Raw genomic sequence first — 17,104 nt, 5'->3', positions numbered from 1 at the left:
AGAAAAAAAAGAGAAAATATCTGGCCTATTTCATTTTCATATGTCTGCCATGTTTATCTCAGGTTGTATTTATTCTCAGTTCTTCAGATTTTAGGCATTTTGAAATCAGAACCTTTTATTTTTTTTAATAATCCTTTGTTCTTTCCTAGTTTAGCCACAAGAAGACTATAGCAACTAAATAATCAGGGCTTTAAGAACTGCCCAGTCTCTCAAAAACCTTCCTCTTTAAATTGCATCCTTTTCCCTGGTCCTGCCATAGCTGCTGTTTTTCTGTAGAAGGGCTAAAACATTGACTTTGGTAGATTTTCATAATATCCTGAATGGAAAGGCTGATATGAGCTGTATCAGTCTCTATTCCAAACTATTGCCTTCCACCAGCAGTGTAAGGAGTTCAGGCACATCCTGTCAGGCTGGTCTTGGATTAGTCAAAAGAAGAAAGGAAGGAAGGAGACCTTCTAAAAGATCAACTCCCCTCCATCATTCTAAGTGTTGAGATAATGTGCCTGGATAGAGCAAGATATTTGGGATAATCTTAACAAAGGTCCTGTATCACTGTTTCTGGATGTATATTCTTTTCCTCAGTTGCCCCAGAAATAGTGCTGAGGCACCAGATGCTTTTCGTATGGAGCACAAGTGTAATGCAGTCCAGTGCATTGTACAGTTCTCCCTCACTACCAGGGAAAGAAAGGGCCACAGCTGGATTTCCCTCTGTGATGGAAGTTCATTCAGCAGTTGCAGATCTGTCTGAAATCTCAGTGCAGTTAGACACTTACCTGAGCATTGGTGTGGGAGCTTAGGCTCCTGTTGTGCCATGTTTCTCCTGTGACTCAAAGCAATTTCAGCTTTAGAATATCTGTGTTTCTTCCATTAGCTTCTGGGGTATCTTAGTTCTCCTCTGTCACTCCATAAATAATAAACTGATCATTTATTCTCCTTAGAGAACAGATTTTCCTGAGTTTAGTCCAGATGGGAGAATTGAGAGTCATAACAGTCTAGATACACAGCTGATTCTAGTCTTATGTACTGCTGTCTTCTTCATGGAGTCATTTAATTTTGCTTCCCATATGTAGGAAATGGGATACTAGACTGGATAGGCTTTGATTGGGTCTGTGTTTCATTTGGGGGAAATGTCTGTATTTTATCTGTATCACACTTTTCATGTGTTTTCGAAGTACGTATTTGCAACAGGAGAAGTTCTTTATTGTCTCCTTAGCAGCAAGCCCTATGCCATAACATTGGTGATGCTACTCAGCATGGGTATCTTCTGTTGGTTCTAGCATTGAGCCAGCTGCAGTGTTTCTGTCCTGACAGAATTTTTGTAACAGGAGACATAGTCTTTTTAGTGCTTTTCTAGCTTCCTTCTTTGATTGAGGTTTTTATCAGTTGTTACTACCTAGGCAACAGTACGTGTAATGTTTTGATTTTAGTGTCCTTGTAGTAAAATGTTTCAAAATTAATCCCTTAACTAACAAATGCACTCAGTGTTATAATATACTCTCCTGGAAACATAGTTCCTTTATTCAAACAGCAGAGAGCAAGACTCCCATGGCAAAGCTTTCCATACTTCTCTGGGACTGGTATATGAACATGACTGAACAGTGGTTTTGTTGGAGCACATGTCTTGGCTGAGAGGGGAATGTGGGATATAATGAGAACTAACCCCATCAGGCAGGATTTATTTTACATTAGGAGGTCAGGTTTGCTAGACTCTATCATATTTTGAAAGGTCTTTCACAGAGGCACTCTCTTCCAGAGGTATAACTCACAGATTGTAAGGAAATTCCTTCTCCGTTATTATGCCAACTTGGCAAATCACCACTCATGTGTTTCTCCATGTAAAAGCAGAAAATAAGAAATCTGTTTGGGGTTTTTTACTAGAACCAGTCTAACTACTGAAGGTCTTGAAACCTTAAAGTCATGAAAAAGTTTAAAGACACAAAGTTTCTGGACACTTGTAACTCTGTGAGTTAATGATTTCAGCATTTCTCAACATGAAGCCGTTGGCCTCCAAGGAGAACTAGCTCACCCCAACAGCTAGCAGCAAGAAATAAACTGCATTCTTCAGCTGATATGTGTTTTTATTAAGTTGGCACCAGGAGTATCTCTGAATTCCTTGCCTCTTACTGCAGGCGTCAAGTCATCTGCCACTCAGGCTGGTGCTGTGCATGAATGAGAAGCTGAGGTTTAAAATTGCTGCAGGTATCTTTATGCTAAAAACAGTTCTTGAAACAATACTAACTCAGTTCTGCCTTTATTGCTTTCTAGCAACACTGCTACCTTTTAGAAGTTTAAGCAATAATTATTTCCTTTGTAGCATCTCAGCACCTCTTGTGGTTTTCAGGGATACCACAAATTTTTGGTCAGAAATCCCTGAAATACCCATAAATTAAAGCTGTGATTCCACCTCCAGGTTCTGATGACATTGACAAATCACTTGAGCTTTGCTGACATGGCTTATGTCACAGGAGTCCTCTTAATGGAATTACAGCCTTCATTTGTAGAGTTTGGGGAGCATTCTATTGCTCATTAAACTAACATTTATTTATTACTAGTCAGCCCCAGTTTGAACCATTGGAGTAATGAGAATCAAAGCATATTTAACAGCAATAAATAGATTGAAATCTGGGCAGGTTTTATCATCTTATGCTTTCCTTTATGCCATCCTGCTCTCTTTAGCTAGAGTAGGTCTGCCTTCTGTTTGAACTCCCCTTTGTCATTGCCACCGTAACTAATGAAAACAATAAGCATCTGTTCTGATAGTTGCTGCCATTGTTCCCTGCAAAATCTTTCCCCAAGAATCTGTCTACTGAGTGGAACTGGGTAGAGAGTTCATAACAAATGAATAGGAGAAGGTGTAAAATCAATGTTTCTTCAGGTTCCATCAATATAAATATATTGACTTAGTAATCTGCTATGATTTAGTCATATACTACATGAAAAGTACTAGAGTATGAAATGGAACCACAAATCATTTTAAAGTAGCATGATGAAGCGGTGACAGAATGATCGCAGCAAGTGTATATTACTTATCGCCATGCTATAAAGATGTTATACCATTCTCAAGGAAAGAAATCCCAAGGTAGAAGGAGCTCTTCATTAAGCATTGTACTGTGCCAAATGCGAGCTGATAGCAATTTGCCTCTGTCAGTATCAAAGCAGAGGTCAATGGCTCAAACCACCTGTCAATTTAAAAATCGCTTTGGCAGCTTTCATGTACCAAGGAATCTCATAAAGCTGCTAGCTTTAGTTTGAAAGCTACATTTAGAATTTTTTGGAGCACATACTTACAGAATGAGCAGTTCTCTGTCTCTTTCTTGTGAAGCCCAGCATGAGCCTTATGAGATGACCAACTACTGTCTCAGCTACCAGAGAACTACTCTGATAGAGACAGAGTAGCAAATGAGGAAGTGTCCTCTTTTATGTGTCCTTGTGTGAGTGGGCATCATAGCATCCTTATCTCCTCTTTAGAGACCACAGGGCTTAGTGGAGATACCTCCCTCCTTTTGTTTCTATTTGAGTCAAAATGGCTCAGTAAAGCCATTCCCTCATCTTTTTTTCCATCTTAGGTTTTTTTTTCCATCTTAGTCTAAATGTCTCTACAAATTAGATAAAGACTTTGGACTTGTAGGAGTTTGCCTAAAGAAGGAGTTTGTTCAAGTTTTAGCCTGTTTTCATGAGGCAAATGCAAATGATTTTCTATATAGTTACATCTAGCTTTGATTTCAGAGCTAAGTAATATTTGATATACTTGTACATTATTGAAATGTTAAAATATTATCCTTAGTGTGAAACATTCTTTGAATATATTATGCATGTACATGTATGTATATTTCTAAAACCACAGCACAAGAAATAAAAATACAGATTTGCAAAGAATACACAAAGCACAGAATAATGGCTCATCATTACTCATCTACTATTTACAGTTTGATTCAGAAACCTTTTAGAAAAAAGGTCTGGTTCTGTTGTCTGGACACACTAGGATAACTTTGGAATATCTTGACTGAAGCTGCTGGATTTAAACAAGTGTACTATTATAAAAATGGAAATATAATTGAAACCAGTATAATAATTCTTATGCTGTTGTTCTGCAGAATCCATCATTTATGGAAGGAATCCAACAGTTTTTAAAATAAAAAATCACCTCAGTGGGATTTAATATCATCTGAATTGGCCCTGTCTTAAGCCAGGGGCTGGAGCAAGGGACCTCCAGAGGTCCCTTCCAACCTAAATTGTGCTATGGTCCTACAAGCTTTAATCCTATAGGTATTAGGTTCCCAGGTGCCAGTTCCTGCTCCTCTGGAAATCCAGCCTCAATCATCTTCAGAGAGCAGTGTTGGTGGCTAAAGAGTAGAAGCTGACTGAATTAAAAATTGAAACCTATACAATGGGAATTCCATCTTCTTGCAATAAATCTGACCTAGGGCAAAGAGGGACTGTACTCATGACTTTGCCTAATAAGTCCCTTATGTATTTCATGCGAAGGAATTGTGTGGATGGAGGCATGTGCATGTGTGAGAAATGAAATAAGCTCTTATGAATAGCTGCTATATGGCTATTCCAGGAGTGCTAAACATGCAAAAAGATCTGATAATGCCTCCAGCAGAGACAGATTTGAATGGTTTGTCAGAATACTAAAGTATGAGTAAGCTTGTGACTATATTAAAAAGAAAGTTCCTTAATGGATTTCTGGGACCATTTAAGATTGTGGAAGAATTTAGTTTGATGAAAAAAAAATATTCCTTTTATTTGTTGTATTTTCCTCACTGTACAAATCTCTGTTTTAAGAGCTACCCTCTCTCCAGTACTCACCACACCTAAAATGTTCTAGATGTGTTGAAATAGGAGTTCAAGGAGCTAGGAACAGTTCTTCACTGAACAGCAGGAGCGTGATATCTGAAGCTACTTCATCCACTTACAGCAGTCTTTAATTTTTATAAGGTTTTTGTACTTGTTTAAGATACCTTGGGAAGTTGTCATCATTTTTTAATCACATTTGATAGAGAGAAATACAGTGGATAAAATATCACTGCTGTGAAGTACTCCCTTCTGATAACACCAGAGCTCTGAGATTCAGTTTTATTTGCCAGCTGGGAGTGAGGGGTATTTTTCTGGTGATATCAATTAAATATGTATGTGCATGTAACTTGTAATGGCTTGGGTTTGCTACAGAATTTATCTTCACCAGCAAAGAGAGAGGGGATACTACTCTGAATTGTTCTGTCTTTGCTTTGAAGTAAAGATAAGTGTTATAACAGAAAGCAGCACACTCTTAGTTTTCATTTGTACAACATGGGTGGCTAATTGCCTCTGAGCATCCTGTTGTTACTGAGATCATGGTGGATGAGATATGAAGCTTTGAAATAAAAATGCTTTCTTAGTGTCATCAGCATTTTGACTGACAGCCCGTTTTTCCCATCTTTACTGCTCCAGGTTTATAAACAGCATACATGAGTATAATAGCTGAGCTGCAGATAGGGCATCAATCTTTGCTTGCTAGGGGATAACTTGTCAACATGTTCATGACTTACGGCCCATGTGTTCTGATGGCATTCGTAACTCTCAGATAAACATCACACGTAAGCCCAGGCTATTAGATGGCCATGTTATCTCTGTAACTGACCTTCTACAAACTAGAAAATGACCACATTTTATGTTCCTAGTTGATTTTTCTCAGTCTCAGCTAGAGGCGCATCATTATTCTGATCAATAATGTAGCCAGTCACTAGTGATTTCAACATTAGTACTGGCACAGTTTAGAGATTTGCCACAGTTTGATTTGCAGCTACTTAAACAAAACCATAAAAATAGATATCACTCATTAAAAATCCACAAAATATTTCTGGTTTCTTTTTACTTCTCTATTTCTCTTTTTACCACTTTCCATTCAAAATTATTTCTTTGGAAAGAATACACTCTTCTGTGCTGACATTATACTTAAAACTGTTTGCAAGTGTTGTCCAAGTATAATTTTGATCCAATCTGGTTTAATTGTTTTGCTTTAATTGCTGCCCTTCTCTGGGTTTCTAACTGTTCCTCTTAATTTTATTACATATGTATTTTTATCATAATATAGTAACTTAAATATGGTAATTCACATTTTCACCTACTCAATTTAAATGCGATCCAGAAGACAGAGTAGAGTTAATGTAAGGCAAAACATTAGTATACTTGCTGTCATTATTTAAATAACATGTAGAAGTGAGAGATCCACTTAAAAGGATCAGTGTATGGAATTAAAAACCCTCAGAAGTTTCTAATTAGACTGAAGCAGGACCTGATCCTTTTAGCCTCTGTGTCTCTTCCTGTCAGTGACACTGTCAGTGTTAAGGGAGACTCAGTACACAGCAAGAGGATTAATATTTTGCAAAATTGGGTTTTAAAAGACCTAATTTACCTCACCATAAATTCAGTGACATTCTGGACAGGCTTTGTGAGAAATAAACGTCGAATAGGTTGCATACATTTTAAAAAACAAACCTACTGTGTTAAAAATAGATTTTCAAAACCAATTATAAAGTTCCAATTTTTGCTGTAATAGCTATGGGACAATTACAAATTGACTTAACGCCTCAAAGCAAATCATCACCGTTTAAAATACTTTGTCATGCCTACTATCCCTACCCTCATAACATTTCATTTTATGTTAATGTGTCATGTGTTAGAAAATCATGTAATGATAAAGAAAATGTTCATGTGGAAGGTTAGGAATTACTTTAATGAGTTATTATTACCTTGCTTGCAGACTGTTGGTAATATTTTTGTGTTATTTTAATGTATTCTGAGTAGAGACAGAGGCACTCGTCAGATTGGATCATGAAGAACATTCCCCTGGGAATCAGGGCAGGATATAGTCCCCTAAGAAATGATGTGTCAGATTAAGCTGATGCTATATTCACAGGAGATACAACACCACACAATGAAATATAAAAATACACCGAAATATGTTGTCTATTTCACCTCTGATATGAGTTTGTGGGGTGCTGTGGAGATGGACACAAGGACCATAAAGGACCTTCTCAGGCTGTGGGATTAGCTCGCTGGGGCCGCGCTCGCTTGCAGCTGCTCTCTTATATAACAGGATGGTAACATCTCCCAGAATTTGTTCACTTCCCCCACACTGAAATGGGCTCATACTTGAAGTGGGAAGATGGCAAGATTGCAACAAAAAAAAAAAAAAATGAACAGAAAAACGTGGTCCCAGTTGAAAGCAGTGGTAGCAGCAGTGCTTGTAGGTTGGTTTGACACTATCTCCAACTCTACAGGAAGAGACATTACTGTTATTGGTGATCAGTAAGTGATTAGTATCAATCCAGTACTGTAACAGATATTTAAACAGGGAAAAGATACTAAATGTCACTGTGTTAAAATAGGAGCATTATGAATATAATGCTAGGGTAGGCTATTTCAGCCCACAAAAATCAAGAAATTCATAGGCTGCCTGGTTCCTGTATTCCCACTGCATTGGGTGTTGCTCTTTGATTCCCTTGGCTGTGTGGAAGCACATGCAAATAAAACCTTCCTGAAACATGGTTGCTCTGCAAACACGAGTTCACATCTCCCAGCTTTGGTGCATATCAGTCTCAACGATGAAGTTACATTCATGTAGCCTTTTTTACACTTGAATATGTTAAAAGCTGAATATAGTATATATTATTCCATTTCATTAACCTTAGAAGTTCATTATTTCTACATTAAATTGGTGCTGTTCTCTTCCTCTTACCCCCAGCAGTAGGTGTAGTAATCTGCACCATTTTATGTCCATACATCAGATCTGCTTTGAGGCTCAGAAAATTTCCTCAGGTACTAAGAAAATATTTCACTCTGCTGTCTCAAAAATGGCTAAGGAGAATTTTAGATTTTGAAGAACACTTCTAGGAAATGTTTTTAGGAAGAACAAAGAGATATATCAGCATGGAAAGTATGTTTTTCAGATAGAGAAGGTACTTCCAATGAAAATACCTGTATTTGGTTTGGCATATGCAGTGCCTTGAATATTCCTTGGAGTGGGTTTTATTAACCAAATGTTTCTCTGGATCCTGTCTGTTTGAGACAAGCCTAAGGCCACCAGATTCTGATCCAAAAGGAAATTTCCCACAGCTCATCATGAGGACTTAAAAATGATAAATAGAACCAAAACATGAGTGAGAAGTTATAACCTTGTTATCAGTTTCCTCCATCAAGTCTTTCTTGGAGCATATTATAGACTGAAATGGTTATTTTCTTGGGCAACAAGATGCACTGGGGAATTTAATAGAAGTGATACACAACAGGTTCTAACTAGAGTCCTCTGAGGCTGATTAATGCAGAAGGGTGTCAGAGTATAAAACACTTAAGCCTCTCCTCCAGCTCTGAGCCACTCCTTCTCCAAAGGTGGACAGTATGCAGTCAAGGCATAGGGCAGTGACAGGAAAACTCCCATCGGTCTGAGTAGGCTTCACATGGGGATCTAAGTTTTCTCTATCCATGGCACAGCCTCAGGACCAAACTGCTATAGAGCTATGAGCACTGTTCCTACTTGCACAAAAGCATCAAAGAAACAAGACTGCTGTTTTTCCTCAGAGTGTCTGATGGGCCCAAGCCTCTGTACAGGCCCTGGGAAGTAGGATGGCACCTTGTTGTATGAGCTGCAGTGCGGTGGCCCAGTACATCCAAACAGTGGTAATCACATATGCAATGTTATGAAATTATTCAGCCTTGAGTAACTGATTCCTAACGGAATAACAGGGATGTAGTGAGGTTTTATTTCATTGGATTTTTATTGTCACTTTTCTGCAGGAATCTTTCGTTAACATTTTCCACTTGTAATGCTTTAAAGCATTAGAAATTGAGCTCTTTTTTTGCTTTGTGTATTCAACACCTCCTCTCCCTTCCAGGAAAAAGCTGCTAAACTGAAAACACTCCTTTCACTTATTCATAGTTGTCTGGTAAATGCAAAGTTGTATTATTTGCATTTGTCCATAAATGACTGTATAACCTCAGACCAAGGAAGATGTACACCCATCTGAGTGATCCTTACAGAAATTCAATGCATTCAAAATGTGTCCATAAATAAGAAGAAAACAAGGATAGGGACAGCAGTACCAATACTCACAGCTTTTCTTAAAACATCCTTGGTTTAGTATTCATGCTGGTGATTAGAAAATAAGAAGTTTCTGTAAGAGGGTTGTACACAGGCAGTGAAATGCATTTGGCACGTGATCATTTTATAAATAAAGTAAATATAGACTTCTGAAACATTTTATTCATGATCTCATGGTTTTGTCATTCTCTGGAAGTAAAAATATTGACATTTACCAGGCTGTTTGTTCCAGCTTTCTGATCTCCTGCAGTTTATTTATATAACAACCTTATCGATGAGCCTCTTACTCAGCTCTCTAGGTTTAACTGAGTTGAGTCGATTTGTTACCACAGCTTCAAGTAGCTGTTACAGAACAAGCAAGACATCCTAATAAAGCTGTAAACGTGTTTACTCAAACATGGTATTGATTTTACTTGGAGAGGGAGAAGCTAGTGCTTAGCATGGTGTCAGGGAGGATGAATTTAACTGCAGTTTTTTCGCTGTCATCTGTCATGGTTGTGAAGCAGTAAGTGAAGCCACAAGAGGATAATTAGAATTGCCAGAAATTTAGCCCCTAAAATCAGTTAACCACTTGAGATTTTTGTAGTTTAATTAGTTTTTATTAAAACTTTCCTCCAGTGGTGTAGTCAGGAAGGGTTTTCTAATGTTCTTTTCAGTGAGAGATTTCAAGGTTGCCACTTGTTAGATATAAATCTTAAATGACTGTTTTTACGAAAGGGTTTGTAACCTTTTTCTCTCAATTGTAATTAGCCTGGCACTGTATAAGCACAGAGCCATTTCATTAAAGAGGAGAGAGAAAGACACAGGTTTCTACACATACACATTTGTAGTTAATAACATAGCTATATTTATGTATGGAATAATTCTTACAGTAAATTTTGAGAGAGAATGTGCAAAGCTGTGTGAAGGTTGAAAGAAGTATAATGTGTTTGAAGATGCTTATATTTAATTTGTCTTATACACTGTAAGTCTGATGTGTCAGACCACAGTGCCAAAAGACATGAAAACAGAAGCCAAATCCCACCCTTAATCAAAAACGTTTCCATTTAGAATAGCCAACATTCAGTTTGATAGCAATGGGCAGGGCCTCTGGCTTACCACAGTTCTTGGCTGTAATATCCACCATCTGCCACAAAATTAAAAAAGGAGAAACCTCAGCATGTTGACGTACGGTTGTTCAGTGACTATATTGCAGAACCAACTGATGCCAACATCTTTTACAAAATCTAGGGTGGCTGGTTGGCTCTTGGCAGCAGTGTTGCCAACCACCTGATTACAACTGACCAGGCTCGTGCTGCCACAACATTAACCCACTCCAACAGTGCTAAAAGACATCCAAAAAAAAGCCCAAATCATATCAGCTACAAGGCTTGACATTGCTCGGTTAATGTTTCTTGAAAACTGCATCTTCCCACACTGCTGGCCTGGAAATCTAGTGGGATCACACAAAAATAGATGAGCGTTCGAGCAACTGTGAGAACTGCTGTGTATGAACAAGAGTGTGAAAAGGTGCTTGCAACTGTCCCCTGTGGTGGAATAACACCATTTTAAAAAATGCAGTTCACAAATTAAGCTGTAGAAATTTTAAATACAAAAAAAGAAGAGGCAGCTCAGCTGTTCATGAGCCTTTCCATGTCTGGGACAATTTTGCTGGTGAATGGCCTGGCTGGCATGGATTATATTGGTGCTTTGGGGTTCAGCTGGAGGTGGAGGATTGTCTGGGAACATCACATAGCAAAAAGGTTTTGAGGGGCTCTGACTGAGGGTCAGTTTGTAAGTGTTTATAATTAAGGCATTTGATAATATTTTTTTCTGCTTTTCTCTCTTCTGTTAAAAAAATCCCATATTAATTTTGCCATGGGCATTTTATAAAGGTTGGAAGTGTGAAAGAAACTGCAGAAAGACGAGTAGTGGGGGAGCTGGGTGTCGGAGGCTATAAACGGATTTCCAGCCAGCATTAGTAATTAACAGTCATTAAAATTAATTGTCAAGTGTACAATTTGAAATGAAACATTTGGCTTCAATATGAGCTGTTTTTAAGTGTTGTTAAACCATTGCTGAAGCAGACCAGAACTGTTTTAAAATCTCCACTACTGGACTCCCACATTTCTGCCCAACTGCACTAGCACTAGACATTCATTCAGAATCACCACTTATAATCTGGAAATAAAACTTTCAAAGACATCACTGATTTCAGTGAAATTGCCTCTGAAATGTCTGTTTTGCTATAAAATTAACTTAGTTCTCCTTTAATGACTTTTAAGTGCTACTCAGCTCTTAGAAGTAACAAAGTAAAGACAACACCTTTTGTGGCAGTCAGTGGACTGTCTTGCTGTATCTTTTCAAACTACTATTGACATCCCCAAGGAGATCTGAGCCAATTTCAGTGAGGGCCTTGGTATGGGTCTGGATTTGAGGCTCAAGCACCACTTCTGGCACTTGGCTTACAGGCCTTTCCATTTGGTGGTGAGCACAAAAAGGAAGAAAGCAACTTGAGTTTTCCATCCTTCATTCTGTTTGCAAACCTAACATTTACAAACATTGTCTTAGAAAATAAGTAATAAGGAAGCTGGAGATAATAAAGATTAACTCTCAGTTATTTCAGGCACACTTTTCAGTGCAAAGTGATTTCAGAGTCGCTTTTCTTTACTGAGCAGAAAAGAAAAAATTATGGGCCAGAAATAGCTATTGGTATGTTATAATCACTTCTATCATCTGGGAATGCAAATACATTTTGTACCACTCAAAGGTTTAAAGCAGCTTTTGAGTCAAAGTTGTCTTTTCTTTCTAGGAAGATAAGTGGGATGAATTGGACACAGTTCCAAATAAGTTCTTACCACGAGTAGGTGCATGGTGGTTTCTTGACTGTCCATGTCTTTGAGGGGCAAAAGGCTTCCCAGTCTACTCTGAAAGCTTACTGAGATGGCTCATTACAGCAAGGTGACCTGCTAGACATCCTGCAACTGCCTTTTCTCTTACTCCATAAACATTTAACACATTGGATGTCAGGGTAGGAGGCAGTGGGGAAGCCTCAAGTTTGGCTCTTGCCTTTGTATTCTAGTGTGAAGAGAGTGGTACACAATGCACATAACACCATCCACAGCTCCAGCAGTGCAGAAATGCTAGTGCAGAATAGCTGCAATTAGGAGATGGGAAACAATATTGCCTGAAGGTGGTTTGGTAAAATATTTGAAGTGAGGTTGTCCTTTATAGCCAAAATATACTACTGCTTTCTGCACTCCATTCCAGTCATAGCCAGGGACTACTTCAGACCATGCAGAAGTGAAAGTATATGCTGAGCTACTTTAGTATGTGCTCAAATGATCTAGTTCTGTGATCCCAGCCCCGTGATACAGGATCAGAGTTCAATCCTGCCCTTTTGGTCTGTGAAGCTGTAGGAGGAGGGTGAAGTAAGTCTGAAGTCATGTTCACTTATCTTCTTGCATTCCCAGTCATGGCACCTTAAAGAGATTACAGCCTTCAACTGCTTCTTATCTTCCCTCCACTGCAGTGCTCACTGGTCAGGGTGTTTGAGTACTCACTAACCCACTTCAGGTTAAATCAAGTGGGTTAGCAAAGATCCACTGTTCAACAACTTACTGTTTAAACTGATCTGGCTCATTTTGACAGAGTATCAGGTTATATCAGCAGCAATGAAGCATGGTGAAAAACAGATGGGGGAGTAACTTCTTCAGCTGGAACTCAGAAGATCTGAATCCATGCTTTGGGAGTATGACTCATGGGGTTTGCATCATAGTACCTTACACACTGGAGGAGGCAAACTCTGAATTATATTCTGACCATGTTGCTTTTTACTGCATTAACTAAAAAGAGCATTCTGCAGCTAAGGCAGCCAACCTGATCGAGCTCTTTGCTTCTCTGCTCAAACAACAGAGCTTTCTGGTGTTCCCTCGGGGTCTGCTTTGCCAACTGCCTAGTCTTACTATGTGATGTAGTTCTGTGTTTGTGATATGTGTGTTTGTATTGTCATTCGATGTGATATTGTGTCAGATACTGCTTTTTCCATTTCATCTATGAAACACATACCTTTTAAGAGAAACTCAACAGACAAGAGAATGGTTTGAGGGCAAACTCCCCACTGTAGTTTCTACGTATCTCCTATATGACAGTTGTACTTAATATCATTTCTCCACCACTCTGAAATCACAGAGATCTTTCATTTCTATCCCCAATTAGAACAGGATGTTTCTTCACCTGACTCTGCTTTCACTTAGATAAATAAGTAGCTTCACTGAAGACAGAAGATACATACTAGCTTGAAACTACAGTGAGCCTGGGAGGTGGTGACAGTGTCAGTCTAGTTGGTATTGAAAAATAATTCATGTTTTATGGTCCTTTGCTGGGTGGATTTTCTCATCTTCATGTATGTTTGATGCCTTGATCATAAACTTGGAGGACAGTTGTTCTTTCTTGTATATACTTCTCTCTGAATTCATGCTTTGTACAAAACCTAGCCTCATGTTTGCCTTTGGAGGCCTGCCCAGTGCATCTTCAATACTTACTGAGTCAGAAATGGACTGTCTTAACAGCCTCATTTTACATATGGTTACAACTTGCTCTCAAGTTTTAACCACCCAGAAGCACACTGGCAAGCTCCTGCCTTGCAGGCAGTTTGAATTTAATGATTGACATTCTCCATGTATCCAAGAAAGTTTCTTCTAAGAATGCATGTTAATTTAATGGAGAGCAGACCATTTTCATCTCGTTATTCAGAAATGGTCTGATTCCTGCCAGGCATGCTGTTGGAATTTCTCAACTGTTACCCAACTATTGCAGCTGGACCATCCTGCCACAGTTGTGTTGTCTGTCATCCCTGACTGCCATCAGTGATAGCACTCACAGCAGAATTTCTTCCTGTTTCAGATTTGTATCTGCATACTGAAAACTCCTGTCGTCTTCACTTGTTCTTGTGGACTTAACTTTTGTTGGTGAAGCAGTCATTTTTTCCCCAGCTAGTGTCAGTCAATATCTGTGAAATTTCAGCCAATATGTAGTTCTCTAGAAAAGTATTAATGTCAGAAACATACAAGTTTTCTCCTAGTTGTCAGCTAACCTGCCTACTCTCTATGGCCTCCCTATTCCAATGAAGAGTATTTGATCTGTAGATTTTGTAGTTTCAAACTCTTCTCCCATTCAGTGCAGTTTAGAGAAAGCTATACATCAACTAGGTTTCTTTTCACTATCAGTCATGACCAAGAAGCCAAACTAGATCTTGGAAATTTATGAAAACAGATCTTTTGCTCACAAGTATTATCCTTTATTAATCCAGCGTTATTTTTCATTGTTTACATTATTTTTAATCTCCAAGGAGCAGACATTATTGCATAGGATCAAATATTTTTAGCATCTTCTAAAATTATGCTGTCATGTGCCACAAAAGGAAGTATTTAGAAAAGGAGCACAGGTTAAATGAGAGCATCACAATATAATGTAGAGTCATTGCTCCAATAGAAACCAAGATGAGCAGAGAAAATGTATATGAAAGCAAGTTAGCAAAATATATTGGGTTTGAATCAAAATTTGTAGTATATCAGAAGCTGGTACCTATGAGCTCCATAGTACCTAGGAGAGACATGGTTTCTGGACTAGATTTGTACTGTCAAGGCCCAAACCCTGAGCATGACACAGAAACTTGACACGGTGGATGAAAGCTTCAAAAAGAACATCTTTCAGCTTGCTAGAATTCTGATTTTCTTGGGCAAGTCTCACTTTCCTTCTGTGATTGGATGAGGAAGAGAGATACATCTGAAACATATTAAAAACAGGATAAAAGTGAATAAAATATTACCTCTAGAATGACAGAGTAGAGTTTTAAATTATAAGATACTAAGTTTACTTTTCACATCTTGAAAACCTCTTCCAATTTTAAAATACATATTTCACCTCTGCCATAAGTTCTGTCATGCTTTCGATCATAATAGTTTCAGCCAAGACAAAATGTTTCAGAAATGAAGGACTAGATCCATAAAATTTCTGGTGCTGCTTGTACTTAACTTTTCCAAGTACCTTTTTAGGACTCTCTGCTTCTATTCATTTAAAGAGGTGCTCAGGTTTTCAAAGCACTCAGCTCCCAGTGATTTCTGGCTTCCTAAGCCGTGCAAGCCAAGGCTGTGCTAGCTAAAGCCATGAACCACGTGCCCTGATTCTGAGAGGCACTTGGTACAGTTTGCTGTTTATGAAGGTATCTGCACATGCTCAGAGGTACCCACTGTTTCTGAAGTCTTAGATTAAATGTCCCATAATCAAAGACAATTGATGTCATCTCACTTCCCTCATCAGGTCAAAATTTTTCACCTTCTTTGCACTGTGAGCAGCTGTATGTATATATATACATATGTATATATGTATATATGGACAGTGTTTCTCTGTTATGTGCCTTTCTCTTTTTTGGAGAAAAGTTTGCAGTTGTGTGGGGCTGTGGCTGTAGCCAGCAGGAACAGAAGGAGCTCTCTTCAGCAGGGAAAACTGCTTCTTTGTTTTCAAAATGGTATTTGAGGAATCAAGGGTTCTCTCTGGAAAAGAAGAGAGCAAGAACTCTGGTAAAGTCATTTTGAGGACACTAATAGTGATCAGTCTTGATAATCTTTAATTTACTTAAAGCTACCAAATGTAGACTTCAGATAGAAATAGCAGCAGCACCACTGCAGCTCTGCAGGTGACTCAAGCACAACGCTCGATTTAAACCAGCCAGGCTGTCCGTGTACGCACAGGCAGGTCAGGATTGCAGTGCTTTGCCCTGTGAGAAACTGATGCACTCAAAAAAACTAGTCTAACCATTCTTCCTTCTCTTTCTCTCCCGTTGTGTCCCTCAGGCTTTCTGTCCCAGCTGGTCTACGAGCGGCCAGTGACCGAGTGCATCCGGGCCGGACATTACGCCGCCAGCGTGATCATCAAGCGTTCGGGCTGCACCTTCCCAGAGAAGCCTGACTTCCACTGATACTGGTGAATTGGAGGGATCAAGAGTAACTTCCGTGTTGCCATGGGATTGCTGCCTAAATTTTTCCTCCTTCCCTTTCCTCACCTTTCCAGTACCTGCATCAACGCTTCTGTACTTCTGTTCATTGTATTCTAAACAAAATATATATTTCTATGCTGTTTTCCATTTCATGCATCTACAATGTCTCAGTAGTCTTAACTTTTGGAAACAGTGCTAAGTGAAGCTTATTATCTCATCCATCAGGAAAAAATGTTCTATTTACACAGTTTACAAGAAGGTCCCACTTAAATGACACTGCTGATTAACACCATTAAAATACTTCTGTTGAATTATCTAGTTTGTATCCAGCTGTGGCCAAATCCTATTCAACTTCCATGAAATCAACAGACCTGACTTTATTTGTCACTTAACATTATAAACCAGGAATTGTTCTATTATAGTTGAGTCAGACTAGTGTAAAGAGAGGTCTAAATGTCCCAAGAATTTCCATACATATTGGAGTGTACAAGATCTGCCCATCAGATCCAGCCCAGCTTCCATGAAAGTGCATCATTATTTTGTCAGTAATTTAAGGACATGATCCAAAGGTCATGTCATGCATTCAGTTGTCTTGCACTGATGCCAGTGGCTTTGGGTCTGGCACTATGTGAGAGCAGGGTCTGGTCACCCCAGGTACAGTCACTTCTACCTGTCAGGTGAGCTCACAGATAGGTACTTTCGGTGATTTCAGGGCAGATGCATGAGTTGATGATGAACACAAACATACAGATAGTTCCTATCTCCTCCATGTGAGCTTCCTAGAGGCTACATTAAGGTACACATAATGAAAATGAGGTACAGAAATATTTATGCAGGATATATTGACAGGATATGCCAAATGGAATCTCTGAAACGCACATTTTTAAACTTTTAATTTACTTTGGATAATTAAGCAATATGGTGGATTTTGTTTGTATTTACAGTATTCAAAGAGTTGATCTGACACTGCATTCATTACTTTGCTATGTAATTTGATACTGATAAATAAAAAATTGTCATACAGTAACTCCTGGTTTTGTATTGAT

The 17,104-nt window shown here is 38.7% G+C and overlaps 1 protein-coding gene across 1 annotated transcript in view; it reads left to right on the top strand.

Moving 5' to 3' along the window:
- The window catches only part of ADK (adenosine kinase), a gene marked incomplete at its 5' end in the record, with an annotated part of 79,084 nt that extends 61,999 nt beyond the window's left edge, over positions 1-17,085 (top strand). Inside the window, one exon of the mRNA XM_009074172.1 lies at positions 15,916-17,085. Within this exon, the coding sequence (XP_009072420.1) occupies positions 15,916-16,040 (125 nt within the window). The remainder of the gene's footprint in view (positions 1-15,915) is intronic.
- Positions 17,086-17,104: the final 19 nt, after the last annotated feature.

This window comes from Acanthisitta chloris, unplaced genomic scaffold, assembly GCF_000695815.1.
Source record: "Acanthisitta chloris isolate BGI_N310 unplaced genomic scaffold, ASM69581v1 scaffold30094, whole genome shotgun sequence".
NCBI classification, from domain to species: domain Eukaryota; kingdom Metazoa; phylum Chordata; class Aves; order Passeriformes; family Acanthisittidae; genus Acanthisitta; species Acanthisitta chloris.
The sequence above is the reverse complement of the archived record's forward strand: the minus strand, read 5'-3'. Positions and strand labels throughout refer to the sequence as shown.